Source organism: Vanessa tameamea, chromosome 17, assembly GCF_037043105.1.
Source record: "Vanessa tameamea isolate UH-Manoa-2023 chromosome 17, ilVanTame1 primary haplotype, whole genome shotgun sequence".
NCBI classification, from domain to species: domain Eukaryota; kingdom Metazoa; phylum Arthropoda; class Insecta; order Lepidoptera; family Nymphalidae; genus Vanessa; species Vanessa tameamea.
In genome coordinates, this window is record NC_087325.1 from 6,316,150 (window position 1) to 6,336,489 (window position 20,340).

Here is a 20,340-nt window from a genome sequence, read left to right on the forward strand (position 1 = left end):
AAATTGACTTTATTTGTTGGCTATTTTGATTTTGGTATTAAATATAATCACAGGAATAACAAATAGCCATAAATAGCAAAGGTAATCTCTTTTACTTTCTATGTAAAAATGAAATTAAAGTAAACTAATTTAAGTTTTAATTGTACATAATTAAAATATTATAGTTATGTTTAAATTGGGTTTGTAGAGTAAAAAAAATATTTTATATTAGCATATCATTTATTCAATATATTCACCATTGCCTAAGTTTGCCACTTTTGTTTCCTACATGTCATAAACATTAACGTTGCGGTCGACCTTCATGTTGATGTCGACATCCATGTCCATGTAGTTACCGAAAACTGTCTTGTCTACTAAGTTGTAGTTCCTTAGAACGTATCTATCCCAACGAGTCTTCATGTCACAAACTTGTACTTTGTGGTAGATAAAGATGTCTAAGAATTTCATGTTGGTAGTAAAGAATTTAGTTAGATCAATTGGACGATCAAGAGGGAAACCAAGAGGCATCTTGTCAAGCAGCACAGTAGATCTAAAGTCTACTACTAAATCTTTGCGGGTAGTGTCAAACATAGTGATGTCAACGTTATCGACTAACTTCAGGGGTGTAACAATAACGTATAGAACCATCTGCATACCGCCAACGTGACCTTTAGGTAGCAGCAACCTGATTGGGAAACCAGTCTGGTAGTTTCTTAGATCCTTGATCAGGAGATCCCTCATGTCGGTGACTGTATCAATCTTCTTCCAGAGATCACGGGTCATGATGCGGTCGCGGACAACGTTGTGCATGTCAATGGAGTTTCTGACGATTGTGTTCTTACCAGTGTTAAGCTTGTACAGGAAAGAGTCAAGTTCAACAAAGTTAAGGCGGTTCACGTTGAGGTCGATTACGCGTCCCACATTGTCTACTTTAGGTCCTAAGAACATCCTGACAACACAGTCAACAGCTTTGTCAGACTGAATGTCAACTACTACTTTGAATGGTTGATGATTAAGGCGGCGTTTGCGGACATAGAAGATCATGTCAGATGTAGTCTTTTTAATTTCATCTTGGGTAAGGGTGACTGCGTTAGTCATATCCATTAAGTAGTCATCGAAGTACGTGACAAGTTTGTCGACTACAATATTATCGATCTTGACTCCGGGGAATGAGAGGTCTTCGTGAGTATAGCTAGGAAGACGCAATTTGAAGAGTATTAAGAAGTAGCATAGACGTTTTTGCAGTTGGTAGAACACGGGGTCACGAAGAGCCGTTTGATAGCTGTCGAGAACGCTGGGTACAACGAAGTATCTAAAAATTATAAAAAAACAATATTATTATTTTTCTCTTATTTTAGCAATAAGTTCAATATTATATTCCGGAAAAACATATTCAATCAAACAAAGGTATATTAAAACATGTGAATATTTAAAAGGCTTACTTGTCAGTATTTATCGTGTTCAGGCCAACAACAGATTTCATCAATATGAGCAGGTAGCGGTAAGCGTCTACTTGATATTTAGTTATGTTAAGTTTGTCAACAGTACCGTAAATCAGTTTTCCTAACATTTCTATATCTTCAGTCTTCGTTAGCTCTAATCTTAGTCCATTGATCTAAAAAAAACCCATTGGAAATTAGCATAATTTGAAGCGATTTATCGAACTTAATATAAATATTGCAATTTATACGTACTTCAATATAACCTTTAATTATAGCTTCGTTTATAATCTTTTCGTAATTTTGAACAAGGTTCAATACTCCAATGTTCTTATTGTCTGTCATTACATAGTTGTTCAACCTGACTGGTAACTGAACGCCGTTATGAAGCATCAACCATGGCCAGTAACCCTTACGAATAGTTTTGTGCCAAGAAAGTGTAGGAATATCACCAAGGCCATTGGACAAACGCTCTAAGTAGTATCTAGCAAGAATTTGTTGGTACATATAAAGCGTTAATTCCCAGCGTCTGAACATAAGCTTGTTTGTCATAACATCATCTTTCATCCAGAATGGATAGTCGATGTGGAAATAGTAGTAGTATGTGTTAAGATCAATATCTTCAGTAAAGTATCTGAGCCTATCTTCATCGTTCAAGTAGACACGACGATCATATACGTTTTCGTCTATAATGTAAATGTCTTTGTCAGTTTTTTTGATTCCGTAAAAGTCGCACAACTTGGTGTCAAGAAGACCTTTCTTCATCTTAAGAAGGTAAGCCTTTTGAATGACGTCAGCACGGACGAAGTAGTAAGGATAGATTTCATAAGGTGGTGGGAGAATGATACCCTTGCAGTCCTCACGATGTCTGACGGCTACAGTCAGTGCATAAACGAACATGCCTTCGTTAAGATACAGACGCATCCAGCACGCGGTCTTAATGAAGGTAGCGAAGTCCTTGGCGTAGTACAACATGTGGAACATGGTGACGACCTCTTTAAGTTGACGGTCAACGTGAATAGTGAATATTTCACCACGAGGCAGAAAACCGAATTTCAGGTTGTTGACGAATACTTTGACAACATCTTGTCTCTGTAAGAAATAACAATAGACACAGGAATAAAATATAAAATAACTCTAGCGAATATGATTATTAATATTCGGATTCGTTTGCTTACCGTGTATAGATCAACGTTAGTTTCTATTTTGAAGTCTTTACCGATGTCTTCTATTTCCTTGTATACGACTGGTTCCATAATATGGTTCAAAAGCTTCAAAATGAAAATTTGACGTTCCTTTATATCCAGGTTAACTGAAATGTGATAAGTACCATATAACGATCAGTAATAAAATGCACTTAAAAATAACAGTCAAAAAAGCCTCATTGCGAGCCTAAAGCCTCCTCTAATATATAGGTGAGGGATTGAATCTTATTCAACAACGCTGCTACACGGGTGAGAGAGAGATACAGATTATGAATGAAAGAGCAATCAGTATTGTTGTGAAGTTTGAAGGGCGAGTGAACCAGTATAATAGGCACAAGGACATAAAATTTTAGTTGCTAAGGTTGGCGGCGCATCGGCTATGTAAGAAACGGACAATAATTCTTACAGCGCCGATCTGTATTTTTAAAAATGATATGAAAATGTGGTAGAAATTCTTTCACCGACAAAGTGTTGGAGGTTGGATGGTGGGGAAAGCGAAATGCATATTGTTAAGCACATGGAACTTAAGTATATTTTGTTAAGATATACGAAAGAAAAAGTTCAATTGTAATTAGTACCATACTTTATGTCAGAATAATTATTTAGATAAAATAATATAAATAATCTTACCGATCGTCTGATCGTTGTAAACCACATGACCAGCGGCCATAGCCGCTAGGCCAAAGACTAAGCACACAATCGCCTTCATGGCTGGTATTCAGACACCAACTGACGATTGCACAGAATGCATCTCTATTTATATTAAAATATTATTGATATCATTGACCTCTATGTTGCATTGTTTGTTACAATTGTAACATTTGTTTTTAATTTTGTAATTATTATAGGTGAAAAGCTATCACGTCTTGTAAAGAAAGTGTATCGCGTCTCGTAAATTTTATCTTCCAAGCGTTGAGAACGCTGAAGATACAATTTAACGTTTATTTATAAAAAAAAACCATTCTACGTTTTTATATTTTATCAATTTAGATGGTAAGTGGTCTTCCTAATGGTAAGTGGTCATATGCACATATAGACATCGAAGGCAAGAGGGGCTGTGGATCGAAACATTGGGTGATCTTAGGTGTATAAGTGTTTAATGGGTCACTCAAATTTCAAACCGAAAAATATAATTATAGAATATTATTAAGCGTTGGTGTCTGGGTAGTACCATTTCTATGGTAATAAGTTTTTATGTTTCTCTTTTTTTTAATAATAAAGCTACTCGTAATAATGCATTTTACGTCTAATGTCCTTATCAAGCGTGGGAGTTAATCTGAATTTCAGTAACAAGTGTCTAACTTTAAATGTTACGGTATTTGTATATTTTAAAGTTAATGTATATGTATGTTAAGGTAGTACTTAAATGTACGCGTGTATAATTTATTTTAATGTAATAAATGCTGTTCTAGAATGTGTTTTGTGACAAGAATTAGAGTTAATTTCTTAAAAACATAATTTTTATATACATTTATGTATGCGTACTCTTAATATTTCGTCTATACATTCATAACAATAATATAATTATTAATTATATTATTGTTACCAATGTATAGACGAAATATATTATCTCTACTACTTCTACATTAATAGTATTAGCCGATTAAAATATTTGTACAACGTTTATAAGTTTATAAGATTGTGTGTGTGTTGATTGATGTCCATGAAAAAAAAAAAAGTTTGTAATAAATTTTTCAGTTAGCATGATAAATCAGTTTTAATATAAAACGATTTTCTTTTTATAAGCAGATTAATTATATAAAAAACACTATATGTTTGATTTTAAATAAAACAACTAAATTTAAATATAAATAAGAGATATATTTAATGTTTTGAAAATCATTTAAGACTAACTACTAAACTACTTTCAAATAAATTAAGACAAGATTTTGTAAAAAAAAAATGTTTGATGTTCTTATATTAAAATATGTCTCATAACAAACTAAATTTGAACAAAAAAAACCGACTTCAAAAAAATACTATTCCATAACAAATTAATCTGCACTAAAAAGTAAAAATATAATTGCGTATTCTTCTACAATTTAATAATCAATTTATTTTTTCTACTCATCAATTGTAGCTACGATCTATGAATTTACCACGCAAGAAGATAGGTAGACCAACCCTCTTTAAATCTAATTCAACACATACCTATCAATAACAAACAATGATCAAAATATTTTTTAGAGTTATCCCTATGTAAAATGAAATAAAAAATATTAGACTACTTAAAAGTCGATTTACGATAATATATAGTTACAATTATTGTTAGTTTTGGAGTCGTTGTCAATGTGTATGAATATATGATACATCATTATTTATTAAGTATATGTATATGTTTGTAAAAATACAAAATACTTTTGTAGAAATTATGACGTAGACTACGTACTAATAATACGTACATACGAATGTTACTCGACTAAACAGGGATAATAAAATTATCCCAGAATACGTTCAAAATGATTTAATCATTATTCAAAAAAATCGTTAAGTAACGATTATAAAAGGTTATTTTAATAGTAATGAATTCTTAGATGATAATACGCTTTGGGAATGAAACGATCGCTTACGGGGTGTGTCAAATAGAAACATGAATAATTGCTTTGCAAATACTATCGTTCAAAGAAAAAAATATTAAAATAAAGGAAAGTTCCGCTGAGTTTCTTTCGCTTCTCTCTGAGTCTTTTTCGCTTGGTTGGAGGTATTTATTTCCAAACCAGTGGTGTGAGTCATTGTGATATAGTTCTGAAGTCCATGTCAACGATGATTTGTTGGGAAGAAAGATTTTATGTGTTCTGTAAGATTTTATGTTGTTATGGTAAGGTATTGAATTGCTACTTTATTTAATTCCCATATGTACTTGTCGATATGATGTACTTGAATTAAATACCTAATAGTAGCAACTGAAAAAATATATTAAACATTTAAATTGATGTTTAAGATCCAATATCTTTAGAAAATAAATTAATTGAATGGAAAGCCAAGCGTCTCCCAATAAAATCTCATCTTATAGGATAATGTGGAATGTAAGCTTTCCCTATTCACGCTTAAGAAATCAGAAGCAATTTCGTCCAAAGTTGAAACTGAGCCTTGGGGCTTTATATATAAATAATGTATTTTTATTTATGCTAGAACAGTGAGCGTTCAAAATTCGATTATTCGCGTGTAAATAGCATTCTTTCTAATAAAATTTAGCTTTGCTTTTTTGATGAAATAAATATTTAAAAAAGAGTCAGTTTACGATGCTCATAAATATACAAATTAATGTATCGTTTAAGAATCTTTTATTCTAATTTCTTAGTGTAATTTTCTTTCGCAAAGCCCAAGGTATAGGAGTAAATTTTCAATTACACAGTCGAGGTAATTTTCATTTGTAAGTTAATAAAAGTCATATTTTCTTATTAAAGTTGTATATAATTTAACAAAGCTAAAAAAATAAATAGAAAATATTTTTTTTATTTAGGTATTTTATTTCAAGTTAGTTCCACTAACTGCTGAATTCATCTGCATGTGCAGTTATTGTTGTGTTATTTACCAACAAAAACAACAAACCAAATTGTATTGTAGATAGTTCAAATTTCAATGCAATATTAAACCTTTAACGTCAAAACGTATCTTTGGTTTTACACAAAAATTTAATTGGTTTTTATCAACAAACTATATATTAGTTATTATATAATAAGTAGACAACTTACATATACATACGTTTGAATACATAACAATACATTGTTCAGAGGATAGCCGTTGTTCTATGACAGTTAGCCATATGTTTCGCTTAATGCTATAATGTATTGTTATACAGCAATGTTATACAGCTAGCTAACGAGTATTGTTGTTTAAACAATCCTTCGCAGGGGTTGTCAAATTTTTTTTTACTCACTGCTGCATCTTTACTTACGTAGACTGATAAATGTTCTGACCTCACCCAAATTATTTATTAAATCTTAATCGATGCACTGACCTGACTTTTTACATTGTATCGACGTACATTTAAATATTGTAGGTGGAAAAGTTATCAGAGTAAGTACATTGTTTTATCTGTTTTGATATAAATATATATACGAAATAATGTAAATATAATGTTTTACACCAGTAAAATATTATATGTAACAACCACCTGGTTGTAGTTTAATTAATTTACTAGCTGAACCTGCGGCTTTGCCCGAGCGAAATGTATAAAACACAAACTTCCAATCCCCGTTTTACCCCCTTAAGGGTGGAGTAAAGTTCGTAAAATTCGTTCTTAAAGGATATCTACACCCAATAAGGAACCTACCTGCCAAATTTCAAGTTTGTAGGAGTTATGGTTTCTGAGATTTCGTGATTAATCATTGAGTGGTATTTCGCTTTTATATATATAAAAGAGGTAAACAGAATGACGAATTAAAAGTGGTTTTCTGTTAAAAGATGATATAAAGGCTCAACTAATAAAATATTTGGATTTGATTTTATATAAGAATAGATTTAAGGCTACGATAGTTCGTAGCCGTAGTACATCTTACTAGTAACATACTAGTAGTAAGTAGTAGCAGCTTACTACTTTCTTGTTACATAACATACATAATCAGCCTGTAAATTTCCCACTGCTGGGCTAAGGCCTCCTCTCCCGTTGAGGAGAAGGTATGGAGCATATTCCACCACGCTGCTCCAATGCGGGTTGGTGGAGTACACATGTGGCAGAATTTCGTTGAAATTAGACACATGCAGGTTTCCTCACGATGTTTTCCTTCACCGCCGAGCACGAGATGAATTATAAACAAATTAAGCACATGTAAATTCAGTGGTGCCTGCCTGGGTTTGAACCCGAAATCATCGGTTAAGATGCACGCGTTCTAACCACTGGGCCATCTCGGCTTCGGCTTTCTTGTTAATAAACATAAATTACTGAATTATTATTTGAAAAAAATCTTAGAAATATTCCGAAGTTAAGAAGTTAATGATGACTCTTATGCACCAGGAAGCTCGTGCAGCCGCCGATTGTGCTCTTTACCTCTTTCTTTATCTTTTGTTAGTTTGCCTCATCAAAATAGAACACCTCTATTTACAATATACTAATGAATCAGAATCGCCATAAACGTAAATACGTAATCAAATAGGCAATCCTTTTGTCCTCACCCTTCAAATATGGCTGAAACAATTCAATTGCAATTGCATTCATGAAATAAAATTTGGTTTGTTATCACTATATTCTATTTCAATTCAACTAGATGGACCCGGTTATTTATTTATACAATAATAACGAATGTGTCCACTCTGTAACCATAAAGAAAATTAAATTGTCTTTGAACACGTTAATCTCAGGATAAACCTGAGGAGCAATTTTATTATAACGATTATATATATGATACCGTTATAAATTTTATCATACGTTCCCGATTCTATTCTGATCCAACTGTTCCTATTCCTCACAAAAATAAATAAACCTCAGTTTAATCGTAACCGATATGAATAAGTGAATTGGTTTCTCATTCAAATCGATTATGATATGATCTCATACATATTACGATCAAACTTCGACCGAACCGCAAATGGATTGTTGTGTTATTAGAATAGGAAAACGGCTAAAAAAATGCACAACCCATTTATTAGGAAAGAAACTATATAAACCATGCTACGATCCAGAGGAGCTGTATCATATAATGTGAGGTGAAGTGGAGCAGCTTGTGAAATCTACTTAACACAATTTGAAATGACTGACTTTGTTGGTCTAACAAAATTAAATTTTACAGAGGAATTCTTGATAGCGTCTAGGTAGCACTAAAAATACAACTTCTACGGGATCAAATAAGGGATGAAAGGTTGTACGGAATTTCGTCATTTCTGATGTGAATATGAAATTTATTTCGTTATTTTGGTTTCTGGTAATGAGATGAAGGTAGTTGTTGCACGCTTTCTGAAAAATAGTTTTGATAGGATATGCCTTGGGCGTACGACTAGTATAAAAATACATTTTTTTTCTTTTTTTGAGACAATAAAATTGTTAAAAAAGTTTTTTTTGTAACTAAGTTATGTAGACTCTTTTAAATTAATATCTCACGTGAAATATAAAGGTTTGTGACCTCTATCTTTGATAATATAGAGCATTGATTAAATAGATAATTAACATCTAATTTACGTTAGTCTACTACTACGCTCTTACAAGCACTTTTGAATCATTTATTTTACAAGTTTAATATTTAATATTATATTAAGCTGAAACTAGTTCAGAATTTGGATTATACCGAGAACAACACAGTAGTTATTATTTTTCATCAATTGGTTAACTGTTCCCGTAACCTATTAAATTCTTTTTTTACGAGGGATGTTCTATTTCTGTATTATACATGAAGCTAGTTTTTATTTTTATTAGTAATTATACTAAAATATATTTCACGCATAAATTACATATATAATTATGCTATTTATGTATATTATACCAATTTATTAGCAATAAAACTAAAATTTGTTTTAGTTACGATAATTGTGATGTGAAGTAGACTTTCCTAAAAAATGATTTTAAGCAATAATATAAAAATGATTGTAAATCTAGTTTGAGATGATTTAGAAATTATGTATGCAAATTAAGCACATACTTGTCCAGATTTGAACGGATTTAAAATTCACGTTTGTTATCTCGGCTATATGATCAAATTGTTTCTTAAACACTTAATTCGATTTAATTACTAAAGACTGATAGTCACGATAGTTGTAATATGTTTTTTGTATGATCATTTGTATGTAGTTAAATGAGGCCTTAACAACTGACATGTTTACTATAAAATAGTAGAAAAAGTAAAAGTAGAAAATATTATTATGTGAGTCGTTACGTAATATGGGAAAGACTTCGAACGAGATTGCAATTTATATATAAATTAGAAGTTTTATTGTGTTTTTTTTTTTATAAAGGCTTAATAAAATATCAAAAATAATAAATAATTCATTTTATTTATAATATAGATACATTGCATTCAAATTATAAAGAGTATCGTTGTATTTTAGGCAGTTTCCTTTAGATTTACATATCGAAGACGTTGACGTCTCTGTCAACTTTAGTGTTGATATCAACACCAGTGTAGTAGTCGTTCACCAATGGAGTTACGCCAACTAAGTCGTAGTTTCTCAGTACATAACGATCCCAATGGGTCTTCATATCGCAAACCAGTGGCTTGTGGAAGATTATGACATCTAAGAATTTCATGTTTGCTGTGAAGAATTTAGTAAAGTCGATCTGGCGGTCGAATGGGAAACCGAGTGGCATTTTGTCTAGAAGTACAGTGGATCTAAAGTCGACGAATAAATCTTTACGGGTTGTATCGAGGATAGAAATATCGATGTTGTCAACTAACTTCAAAGGAGTTACAATGACGTATAACATCATTTTTAAACCACCAATGCGACCTTTAGGCAAAAGAAGCCTTGTGGGGAAACCGGTGTGGTAATTCCTGAGATCCTTGATCAAAAGGTCTCTCATGTCAGTAATAGTATCCATCTTCTTCCAGAGATCACGGGTCATGATGCGGTCACGGACAAGGTTGTGCATATCAATAGAGTTCCTTACAATTGTGTTCTTTCCAGTGTTGAGTTTGTACATGAAAGAGTCGAGTTCAACGAAGTTAACGCGGTTAATGTTGAGATCGATCAAGCGGCCAAGGTAGTCTTCTTTAGGTCCCAAGAATAACCTTACTACACAATCGACTGTCTTGTCGGATAAGATGTCAAGGGTGACTTTGAATGGCTGGTGATTAAGGCGGCGTTTGCGCACAAAGAATACCATATCAGATGTGGTCTTTTTGAGTTCCTCGTCGTTGTAAATAACCGCATTGGTCATGTCCATTAAGTAGTCATCGAAGTACGTAACAAGCTTGTCAACCACTACATTGTCTACTTTAACACCAGGGAAGTACAGTTCTTCGTAGGTGTAGCTAGGTAGGCGTCTCTTGAAGAGAATCAACAAGTTGCAAAGACGTTTCTGCAGTTGGTAGAATACTGGGTCGCGGAGAGCAGTTTGGTAATTGTCTAAGACAGAAGGTACGACAAAGTATCTGAAAAAATAATGGTCAATTAAAGCAAACTAATATGTATATAATAAAGATACTTCCTATATAAACTTAAATGCCCAAAGTATTATACGTTACATTAACACTATTGAGAAATTCAATTTCTTTTTTACTATTTTAAACTTACTGGTCGTTAGTCCAGGTGTTAAGGCCAATCACTGCCTTTATTAAGATGAGAAGGTAGCGGTAGGAATCCACCTGAAGTTTAGTTAAGTCAGTCTTCTCAATTGTACCATAAATGAGCTTGCCAAGTACTTCTACATCTTCGGGTTTAGTCAGATCAAGCCTGATGCCATTAATCTGTAATAATATTGTTTTTTATATATTTAGATATATTTAGTAACTATATAAAAAGATATATACTATGTCCTTGAAACATAAATTACCTCAATGTATCCTTTGATGATTGCTTCGGTAATGATTCTTTCGTAATCCTCCAAAAGTTTTGTAACGCCGATATCTTTGTCACCAACGATAATTTGGTTGTTAAACCTAACAGGCATCTGTACACCATTGTGAAGAAGCATCCAAGGCCAGTATCCCTTTCTGATTGGCTTGTACCAAGATAGATTCAAGATATCACCAAGACCATTAGAAAGACGTTCCAAATAGTATCTAGCAAGAATTTGCTGGTAGACATACATAGTGAGCTCCCAACGTCTCATCATGAATTTGTTCGTGATAAAATCATCCTTCATCCAGAAAGGATAGTCAACATGGAAGTAGTAGTAGTAAGTGTTAAGATCGATATCTTCAGTGAAGTATCTGAGCCTGTCTTCGTCATTCAGATAGACGCGAGTGTCATACACATTTTCATCAATAATGTAAATATCTTTGTCAGTTTTCTTGATTCCGTAGAAATCGCAGAGTTTGTTATCGAGAAGACCCTTTTTCATTTTAAGCATATAAGCTTTCTGAATAACGTCGGCACGGACGAAGAAGTATGGGTAGATCTCGTAAGGTGGAGGAAGGATAATGCCTCTGCAGTCTTCACGATGCCTGACAGCTACAGTGAGGGCATACACAAACATGCCTTCGTTCAGGTAGAGACGCATCCAGCATGCGGTCTTAATGAAGGTGGTAAAATCTTTAGCGTAGTACAGCATATGGAACATAGTGACTACCTCCTTGAGTTGACGGTCAACGTGGAGAGTGAAAATTTCACCACGGGGTAAGAAACCGATATTCCAGTTGTTGAGGAATACCTTAACTACATTTTGTTTCTGAAAGTAAAAATAAAATACTCTCAATAATGTGCCAAGAAGATTGAAGATAAAGAAGAAGAAGAAAAAAACTGTATAATATTATTAAATAGTTAAAAAATTTAAAATGTATAGATTAAACGGACTCTTAATTAAATATCATTAATTATTTAAAACTTACAGTGTACATGTCCATGTTGTCTTCGATTTTGAAGTTCTTGCCGATGTCCTCAATGTCCTTGTACATAACAGGTCCCAGAACATTATTCAGCAGTTTCAGGATGAAGAACTGCTTTTGTTTAATGTCCATGGTAACTGCAATTAGAATATCATGGTTATTTTTTTACCGAATAACATATATGTTATTCTGGATAGTACTTATTTTTTATTGTCGTTATAATTTATAAATCTTACCCAATGTTTGGTCACCGACAACATCGGGACGGGCTGCGGCAAGCGCCGCGAGACCTAGTACGAAGCACGCTACCACCTTCATGGTTGTGCCGACTAACTGTGCTGATTGCTCGGTGTAGCACTATTTTATACTGGTGCTGTATCGTAAGTAACTGACCTATACACTATTATTTTTGATAACTTTTAAGTCGTCATTATAATTATTCCGCTGAAGTGTCGATAGCTTATCACCTAGGAGAAAATAATTTCATTCTGCAGATAAACACTATTATTGACTTTTACAGTAGAAACAAATAATGTTATGTTAAAACCTATATATATTAATAATAAACTTGTTTTAATACAATATATACACGATTTTTTATTTTAAAAATAAATAAACCTCAGTTTAATCGTAACCGATATGAATAAGTGAATTGGTTTCTTATTCAAATCGATTATGATATGATCTCATACATATTACGATCAAACTTCGACCGAACCGCAAATGGATTGTTGTGTTATTAGAATAGGAAAACGGCTAAAAAAATGCACAACCCATTTATTAGGAAATAAACTATATAAACCATGCTACGATCCAGAGGAGCTGTATCATATAATGTGAGGTGAAGTGGTTGAGCTTGTGAAATCTACTTAACACATTTTGAAATAACTAACTTTGTTGGTCTAACAAAATTAAATTTTGCAGAGGAATTCTTGATAGCGTCTAGGTAGCACTAAAAATACAACTTCTACGGGATCAAATAAGGGATGAAAGGTTGTAGGGAATTTCGTCATTTCTGATGTGAATATGAAATTTATTTCGTTATTTTGGTTTCTGGTAATGAGATGAAGGTAGTTGTTGCACGCTTTCTGAAAAATAGTTTTGATAGGATATGCCTTGGGCGTACGACTAGTATAAAAATACATTTTTTTTCTTTTTTTGAGACAATAAAATTGTTAAAAAAGTTTTTTTTGTAACTAAGTTATGTAGACTCTTTTAAATTAATATCTCACGTGAAATATAAAGGTTTGTGACCTCTATCTTTGATAATATAGAGCATTGATTAAATAGATAATTAACATCTAATTTACGTTAGTCTACTACTACGCTCTTACAAGCACTTTTGAATCATTTATTTTACAAGTTTAATATTTAATATTATATTAAGCTGAAACTAGTTCAGAATTTGGATTATACCGAGAACAACACAGTAGTTATTATTTTTCATCAATTGGTTAACTGTTCCCGTAACCTATTAAATTCTTTTTTTACGAGGGATGTTCTATTTCTGTATTATACATGAAGCTAGTTTTTATTTTTATTAGTAATTATACTAAAATATATTTCACGCATAAATTACATATATAATTATGCTATTTATGTATATTATACCAATTTATTAGCAATAAAACTAAAATTTGTTTTAGTTACGATAATTGTGATGTGAAGTAGACTTTCCTAAAAAATGATTTTAAGCAATAATATTAAAATGATTGTAAATCTAGTTTGAGATGATTTAGAAATTATGTATGCAAATTAAGCACATACTTGTCCAGATTTGAACGGATTTAAAATTCACGTTTGTTATCTCGGCTATATGATCAAATTGTTTCTTAAACACTTAATTCGATTTAATTACTAAAGACTGATAGTCACGATAGTTGTAATATGTTTTTTGTATGATCATTTGTATGTAGTTAAATGAGGCCTTAACAACTGACATGTTTACTATAAAATAGTAGAAAAAGTAAAAGTAGAAAATATTATTATGTGAGTCGTTACGTAATATGGGAAAGACTTCGAACGAGATTGCAATTTATATATAAATTAGAAGTTTTATTGTGTTTTTTTTTTTATAAAGGCTTAATAAAATATCAAAAATAATAAATAATTCATTTTATTTATAATATAGATACATTGCATTCAAATTATAAAGAGTATCGTTGTATTTTAGGCAGTTTCCTTTAGATTTACATATCGAAGACGTTGACGTCTCTGTCAACTTTAGTGTTGATATCAACACCAGTGTAGTAGTCGTTCACCAATGGAGTTACGCCAACTAAGTCGTAGTTTCTCAGTACATAACGATCCCAATGGGTCTTCATATCGCAAACCAGTGGCTTGTGGAAGATTATGACATCTAAGAATTTCATGTTTGCTGTGAAGAATTTAGTAAAGTCGATCTGGCGGTCGAATGGGAAACCGAGTGGCATTTTGTCTAGAAGTACAGTGGATCTAAAGTCGACGAATAAATCTTTACGGGTTGTATCGAGGATAGAAATATCGATGTTGTCAACTAACTTCAAAGGAGTTACAATGACGTATAACATCATTTTTAAACCACCAATGCGACCTTTAGGCAAAAGAAGCCTTGTGGGGAAACCGGTGTGGTAATTCCTGAGATCCTTGATCAAAAGGTCTCTCATGTCAGTAATAGTATCCATCTTCTTCCAGAGATCACGGGTCATGATGCGGTCACGGACAAGGTTGTGCATATCAATAGAGTTCCTTACAATTGTGTTCTTTCCAGTGTTGAGTTTGTACATGAAAGAGTCGAGTTCAACGAAGTTAACGCGGTTAATGTTGAGATCGATCAAGCGGCCAAGGTAGTCTTCTTTAGGTCCCAAGAATAACCTTACTACACAATCGACTGTCTTGTCGGATAAGATGTCAAGGGTGACTTTGAATGGCTGGTGATTAAGGCGGCGTTTGCGCACAAAGAATACCATATCAGATGTGGTCTTTTTGAGTTCCTCGTCGTTGTAAATAACCGCATTGGTCATGTCCATTAAGTAGTCATCGAAGTACGTAACAAGCTTGTCAACCACTACATTGTCTACTTTAACACCAGGGAAGTACAGTTCTTCGTAGGTGTAGCTAGGTAGGCGTCTCTTGAAGAGAATCAACAAGTTGCAAAGACGTTTCTGCAGTTGGTAGAATACTGGGTCGCGGAGAGCAGTTTGGTAATTGTCTAAGACAGAAGGTACGACAAAGTATCTGAAAAAATAATGGTCAATTAAAGCAAACTAATATGTATATAATAAAGATACTTCCTATATAAACTTAAATGCCCAAAGTATTATACGTTACATTAACACTATTGAGAAATTCAATTTCTTTTTTACTATTTTAAACTTACTGGTCGTTAGTCCAGGTGTTAAGGCCAATCACTGCCTTTATTAAGATGAGAAGGTAGCGGTAGGAATCCACCTGAAGTTTAGTTAAGTCAGTCTTCTCAATTGTACCATAAATGAGCTTGCCAAGTACTTCTACATCTTCGGGTTTAGTCAGATCAAGCCTGATGCCATTAATCTGTAATAATATTGTTTTTTATATATTTAGATATATTTAGTAACTATATAAAAAGATATATACTATGTCCTTGAAACATAAATTACCTCAATGTATCCTTTGATGATTGCTTCGGTAATGATTCTTTCGTAATCCTCCAAAAGTTTTGTAACGCTGATATCTTTGTCACCAACGATAATTTGGTTGTTAAACCTAACAGGCATCTGTACACCATTGTGAAGAAGCATCCAAGGCCAGTATCCCTTTCTGATTGGCTTGTACCAAGATAGATTCAAGATATCACCAAGACCATTAGAAAGACGTTCCAAATAGTATCTAGCAAGAATTTGCTGGTAGACATACATAGTGAGCTCCCAACGTCTCATCATGAATTTGTTCGTGATAAAATCATCCTTCATCCAGAAAGGATAGTCAACATGGAAGTAGTAGTAGTAAGTGTTAAGATCGATATCTTCAGTGAAGTATCTGAGCCTGTCTTCGTCATTCAGATAGACGCGAGTGTCATACACATTTTCATCAATAATGTAAATATCTTTGTCAGTTTTCTTGATTCCGTAGAAATCGCAGAGTTTGTTATCGAGAAGACCCTTTTTCATTTTAAGCATATAAGCTTTCTGAATAACGTCGGCACGGACGAAGAAGTATGGGTAGATCTCGTAAGGTGGAGGAAGGATAATGCCTCTGCAGTCTTCACGATGCCTGACAGCTACAGTGAGGGCATACACAAACATGCCTTCGTTCAGGTAGAGACGCATCCAGCATGCGGTCTTAATGAAGGTGGTAAAATCTTTAGCGTAGTACAGCATATGGAACATAGTGACTACCTCCTTGAGTTGACGGTCAACGTGGAGAGTGAAAATTTCACCACGGGGTAAGAAACCGATATTCCAGTTGTTGAGGAATACCTTAACTACATTTTGTTTCTGAAAGTAAAAATAAAATACTCTCAATAATGTGCCAAGAAGATTGAAGATAAAGAAGAAGAAGAAAAAAACTGTATAATATTATTAAATAGTTAAAAAATTTAAAATGTATAGATTAAACGGACTCTTAATTAAATATCATTAATTATTTAAAACTTACAGTGTACATGTCCATGTTGTCTTCGATTTTGAAGTTCTTGCCGATGTCCTCAATGTCCTTGTACATAACAGGTCCCAGAACATTATTCAGCAGTTTCAGGATGAAGAACTGCTTTTGTTTAATGTCCATGGTAACTGCAATTAGAATATCATGGTTATTTTTTTACCGAATAACATATATGTTATTCTGGATAGTACTTATTTTTTATTGTCGTTATAATTTATAAATCTTACCCAATGTTTGGTCACCGACAACATCGGGACGGGCTGCGGCAAGCGCCGCGAGACCTAGTACGAAGCACGCTACCACCTTCATGGTTGTGCCGACTAACTGTGCTGATTGCTCGGTGTAGCACTATTTTATACTGGTGCTGTATCGTAAGTAACTGACCTATACACTATTATTTTTGATAACTTTTAAGTCGTCATTATAATTATTCCGCTGAAGTGTCGATAGCTTATCACCTAGGAGAAAATAATTTCATTCTGCAGATAAACACTATTATTGACTTTTACAGTAGAAACAAATAATGTTATGTTAAAACCTATATATACTAATAATAAACTTGTTTTAATACAATATATACACGATTTTTTATTTTAAAACTTCGCTTAATTACTGCAGCTAAATAATAAAAAAAAAAACTTGTGAATTCCATGGTATTGTATTTTTTAAATGTACGAAAAATAAAAAGGTTTGTAATAAATCTAGACTTATACGTATTTACTGAAATATAATCATTCGTTACTAACATAAGTTTAATTCTTGTAAAATAATGTTAAAAACATTTACACAATAACAATATTTTAGCGATTTTTTAAAAGGAAATGCGAGGTACAGCCTGTATATGTTCCACTGATGGTTGAAGTCTTCCTTACCGCTTACTCCATCACATTGCTCTAATGAGGGTTGGTGGATTAACATTTAGCAGAATCACCCGACCCGTGCATGTTTCCTGACGATGTTTTCCTTAACATTAATAATAAACACAAATTAAGGTAATTAAGTTCGGGCCCGTCTGTTAAGACATTCACGCCCTGCCAGACACAGACCTCTTTGGTAGTACTTTTTTTGCTAGTGGCTTAGTTTCTTGGCACAATATAGACAGACTTTTGAAGCACAATTTATTGATTCCATTCATGGATGTTTTTAACATTAACATTTCTCTTAGATTCCTTTATTTTTTTACGACAGCCGCAAAATGAGATCAACTGTTGTATTTTGCTGGAAACAACACTGCAATAATAAAATATTATATAATAAAATTATGTTATTGTACCAAGTTCAAGTTGATTAATGGATGAGAGTTATACATCACACTTCAAACGTTTTAAGGAATATATACCGAAATATATTCGTATTTAGCTTTTCTAATTATGTAACAACTAAAATTAATAAAAATTAAATTAAATTAACTAAAATTGTAATTTCTAACAACTAATATGCCACTTGTAAGTTTATAAGTAGACCTTAAACTACTTCACTGAAACAGAAAATTTACGTAACTCTACGAGAAAATAATGGATTTTATTTGGTTTTTTTTTAGGCGGTCGGCCAAACAAGGCACCTGAAGTGGTCACCAATGCCCATAGACAATCGCGATGTAAGAAATATTAACCATTCATTACATCTCTAATGCGCCTGAGCTTAGTTGTTATGTCACTTGTGCCTGTAGTTACACCGGCTTACTCACCCTTCAAATTTGTGTTTAATCACATCTAATTAAACAGGAGATACTTGTAATATACATTACGATTTCAGTTAATGTTTAATATAAATTATATTATTATATTATATTAAATTAATAAAATCTTTACAGCAGCTAAATATTACTGATACATGATTATGTGATCATTTTCAAAAGAAAAGATATAATTAGGACATTATGGAAAATCAGAGTAACAATATTTGGTTTTTATATTTATTTAGTAATTTTTTATTAAAATAGCTCCGATCTTTGTTAACCGGTGTTTGTATCTTCTCGTATTTAGAGGTGGAGAAAAATATCGGCAGCAAATCCACGTGTATCGGATGATTTTAATAATAATAATAATAAATAAATATTAGACAACATCACATACATTACTCTGATCGCAATGTAAGAAGCTAGCACTTGTGTTATGGAAAATCAGAAGAAACGACGAAGTACCCATGAAAATCGGTGTACACACTACTCAACCACGGCGGTCGTCATAATATCAATAAATCTTAATATCAATAAGTTATTGTTGCCGTTGTTTCTTTGTTTTTATTACTTTTTATTTTAGTTTATTAAATTGTTGTGTTATATTATATGGGTATGTATGTATGTATTATATTTACATTAACATATCTTTCTTATTTACTTTATATTTTAGTGTATAAAAATGTGTACGGAATTTTATAATTAATATTCGATTTATTAAAAAGCTGATTTTATTGATGTTCTACAGTATTTAGAGTTAATGTTGTTGATCATTTAAATATACATTTCACAAGGTGCTTAGCTCGTTTTAAAAGTGAACTTGTGAACTTATTTTAACTCTAAGCTTAAATAAGAATTGTTTCTATGTAACGATTTCTAAAATATATTCAAATCGAAATTAACTATGTAGAATGCTGGCATCATTTATCCGTTGTATTTTTTATAATAAAATAAATATGAAAAAAAATATATCTCAAACAATTTAGGAAATATTGACTCGACGAATAAAAAAATAACATTAACATTGGTATGTAAAACAATACTGATGGATATTATCTTGCAACAAAGTAAGCTATTTGTTCGTCGTAAATTATTATAACAATAATGATTTGATAACGAGAGAAACTTTTTCTGCAAAACAAATAAATTATAATAAAATAAAAATCTAATGTCAATATAAAAACGAGATGGCTGAGTAGTTAGAACTTGTGGATCTTGACCGATGATTACGGGTTCAACCCCAGGCATACACCACTGTATTTTTATGCGCTTAATATCTGTTTACAGTTTATCTCGTGCTCGGCAGTGAAGGAAAACATCGTGAGAAAACGTGCATGTGGCTAATTTCCATGAAATTCTACCAAATAAGTATTCACAACTCCGCATTGGACCAGCGTTGTGGAATAAGCTCCAAACGTTCTCCTCGAGGGGCGAGGTAGCACAACATATTTACAGGCTGCTATTTACTAGTATAAAAAGTATATTACATTACAATGACTTAGAAAAATGTTTTAAGATAAAATAAATAGTAGTTAACTACACATATAGTTTCCAAATTGTTTTTTTTATTTATAAAGCTTTATTAACAAATAAAGAATTATAATATGAAACATAATCCTGAATTAAATTATTTTCTCACACTCATTCTCATTACTGTTCTTCTCTAATTAAATGTTTACGAGACTTTTTGTTTCAAATAAAGCATTAAATACATAATGATATAAACCAACGAAATACTATAAAAACATTTTATTTGCTACGTAATATACGTTCTTTTTTTTAATCAATATTGTGAGAAACGAAATGTTTGATACAATTTTAGTCTAACAATATAAATGACACGGTGGATTGATAGTAACACATTAATGTATTTTTATACAATAAAGTCTTCAATAAAGAAAGGAGTTCCACTAATGAACCGATGTATACATAAAATGATATTACTTAAATTCCAAATATTGTGTGGTATTCAATTTATAAAAGGTGTATCTTTTGATAGTATT

General features: G+C 32.3%; 3 protein-coding genes across 3 annotated transcripts; all 3 read right to left on the reverse strand.

Annotated features, from left to right (window-relative positions):
• Nucleotides 1-200: 200 nt before the first annotated feature.
• Nucleotides 201-3,353, reverse strand: LOC113400341 (basic juvenile hormone-suppressible protein 2-like). Its single transcript, XM_026639873.2, has 5 exons — nucleotides 3,254-3,353; nucleotides 2,597-2,730; nucleotides 1,674-2,510; nucleotides 1,422-1,594; nucleotides 201-1,291 (listed from the first exon to the last, which is right to left on the reverse strand). Exons 1-5 carry the CDS (start codon nucleotides 3,330-3,332, stop codon nucleotides 265-267), a joined length of 2,250 nt encoding a protein of 749 aa, XP_026495658.2. The 5' UTR covers nucleotides 3,333-3,353; the 3' UTR covers nucleotides 201-264.
• Nucleotides 3,354-9,528: 6,175 nt separating this feature from the next.
• LOC135193742 (basic juvenile hormone-suppressible protein 2-like) lies at nucleotides 9,529-12,396 on the reverse strand. The gene is made up of 5 exons (XM_064217537.1): nucleotides 12,276-12,396; nucleotides 12,043-12,176; nucleotides 11,046-11,882; nucleotides 10,787-10,959; nucleotides 9,529-10,644 (listed from the first exon to the last, which is right to left on the reverse strand). The coding sequence occupies exons 1-5, from the start codon at nucleotides 12,355-12,357 to the stop codon at nucleotides 9,618-9,620; spliced, it is 2,253 nt and encodes a 750-aa protein (XP_064073607.1). The 5' UTR covers nucleotides 12,358-12,396; the 3' UTR covers nucleotides 9,529-9,617.
• A 1,743-nt stretch (nucleotides 12,397-14,139) lies between these two features.
• On the reverse strand, nucleotides 14,140-17,005 carry LOC135193744 (basic juvenile hormone-suppressible protein 2-like). Its single transcript, XM_064217541.1, has 5 exons — nucleotides 16,887-17,005; nucleotides 16,654-16,787; nucleotides 15,657-16,493; nucleotides 15,398-15,570; nucleotides 14,140-15,255 (listed from the first exon to the last, which is right to left on the reverse strand). Exons 1-5 carry the CDS (start codon nucleotides 16,966-16,968, stop codon nucleotides 14,229-14,231), a joined length of 2,253 nt encoding a protein of 750 aa, XP_064073611.1. The 5' UTR covers nucleotides 16,969-17,005; the 3' UTR covers nucleotides 14,140-14,228.
• Nucleotides 17,006-20,340: the final 3,335 nt, after the last annotated feature.

Bases quoted from the DNA above. Each gene is read 5' to 3' on its own strand.
- LOC113400341 (XM_026639873.2), bottom strand. From the start codon at position 3,332: ATGAAGGCGATTGTGTGCTTAGTCTTTGGCCTAGCGGCTATGGCCGCT. The intron at 2,511-2,596 runs GTAAGCAAACGA...TATTTCTTACAG, and splicing joins CTAACGTTGATCTATACACG to AGACAAGATGTTGTCAAAGT. The intron at 1,292-1,421 runs GTAAGCCTTTTA...TATAATTTTTAG, and splicing joins AACACGATAAATACTGACAA to ATACTTCGTTGTACCCAGCG.
- LOC135193742 (XM_064217537.1), bottom strand. From the start codon at position 12,357: ATGAAGGTGGTAGCGTGCTTCGTACTAGGTCTCGCGGCGCTTGCCGCA. The intron at 11,883-12,042 runs GTAAGTTTTAAA...TTTTACTTTCAG, and splicing joins ACAACATGGACATGTACACT to AAACAAAATGTAGTTAAGGT. The intron at 10,645-10,786 runs GTAAGTTTAAAA...TTATTTTTTCAG, and splicing joins AACACCTGGACTAACGACCA to ATACTTTGTCGTACCTTCTG.
- LOC135193744 (XM_064217541.1), bottom strand. From the start codon at position 16,968: ATGAAGGTGGTAGCGTGCTTCGTACTAGGTCTCGCGGCGCTTGCCGCA. The intron at 16,494-16,653 runs GTAAGTTTTAAA...TTTTACTTTCAG, and splicing joins ACAACATGGACATGTACACT to AAACAAAATGTAGTTAAGGT. The intron at 15,256-15,397 runs GTAAGTTTAAAA...TTATTTTTTCAG, and splicing joins AACACCTGGACTAACGACCA to ATACTTTGTCGTACCTTCTG.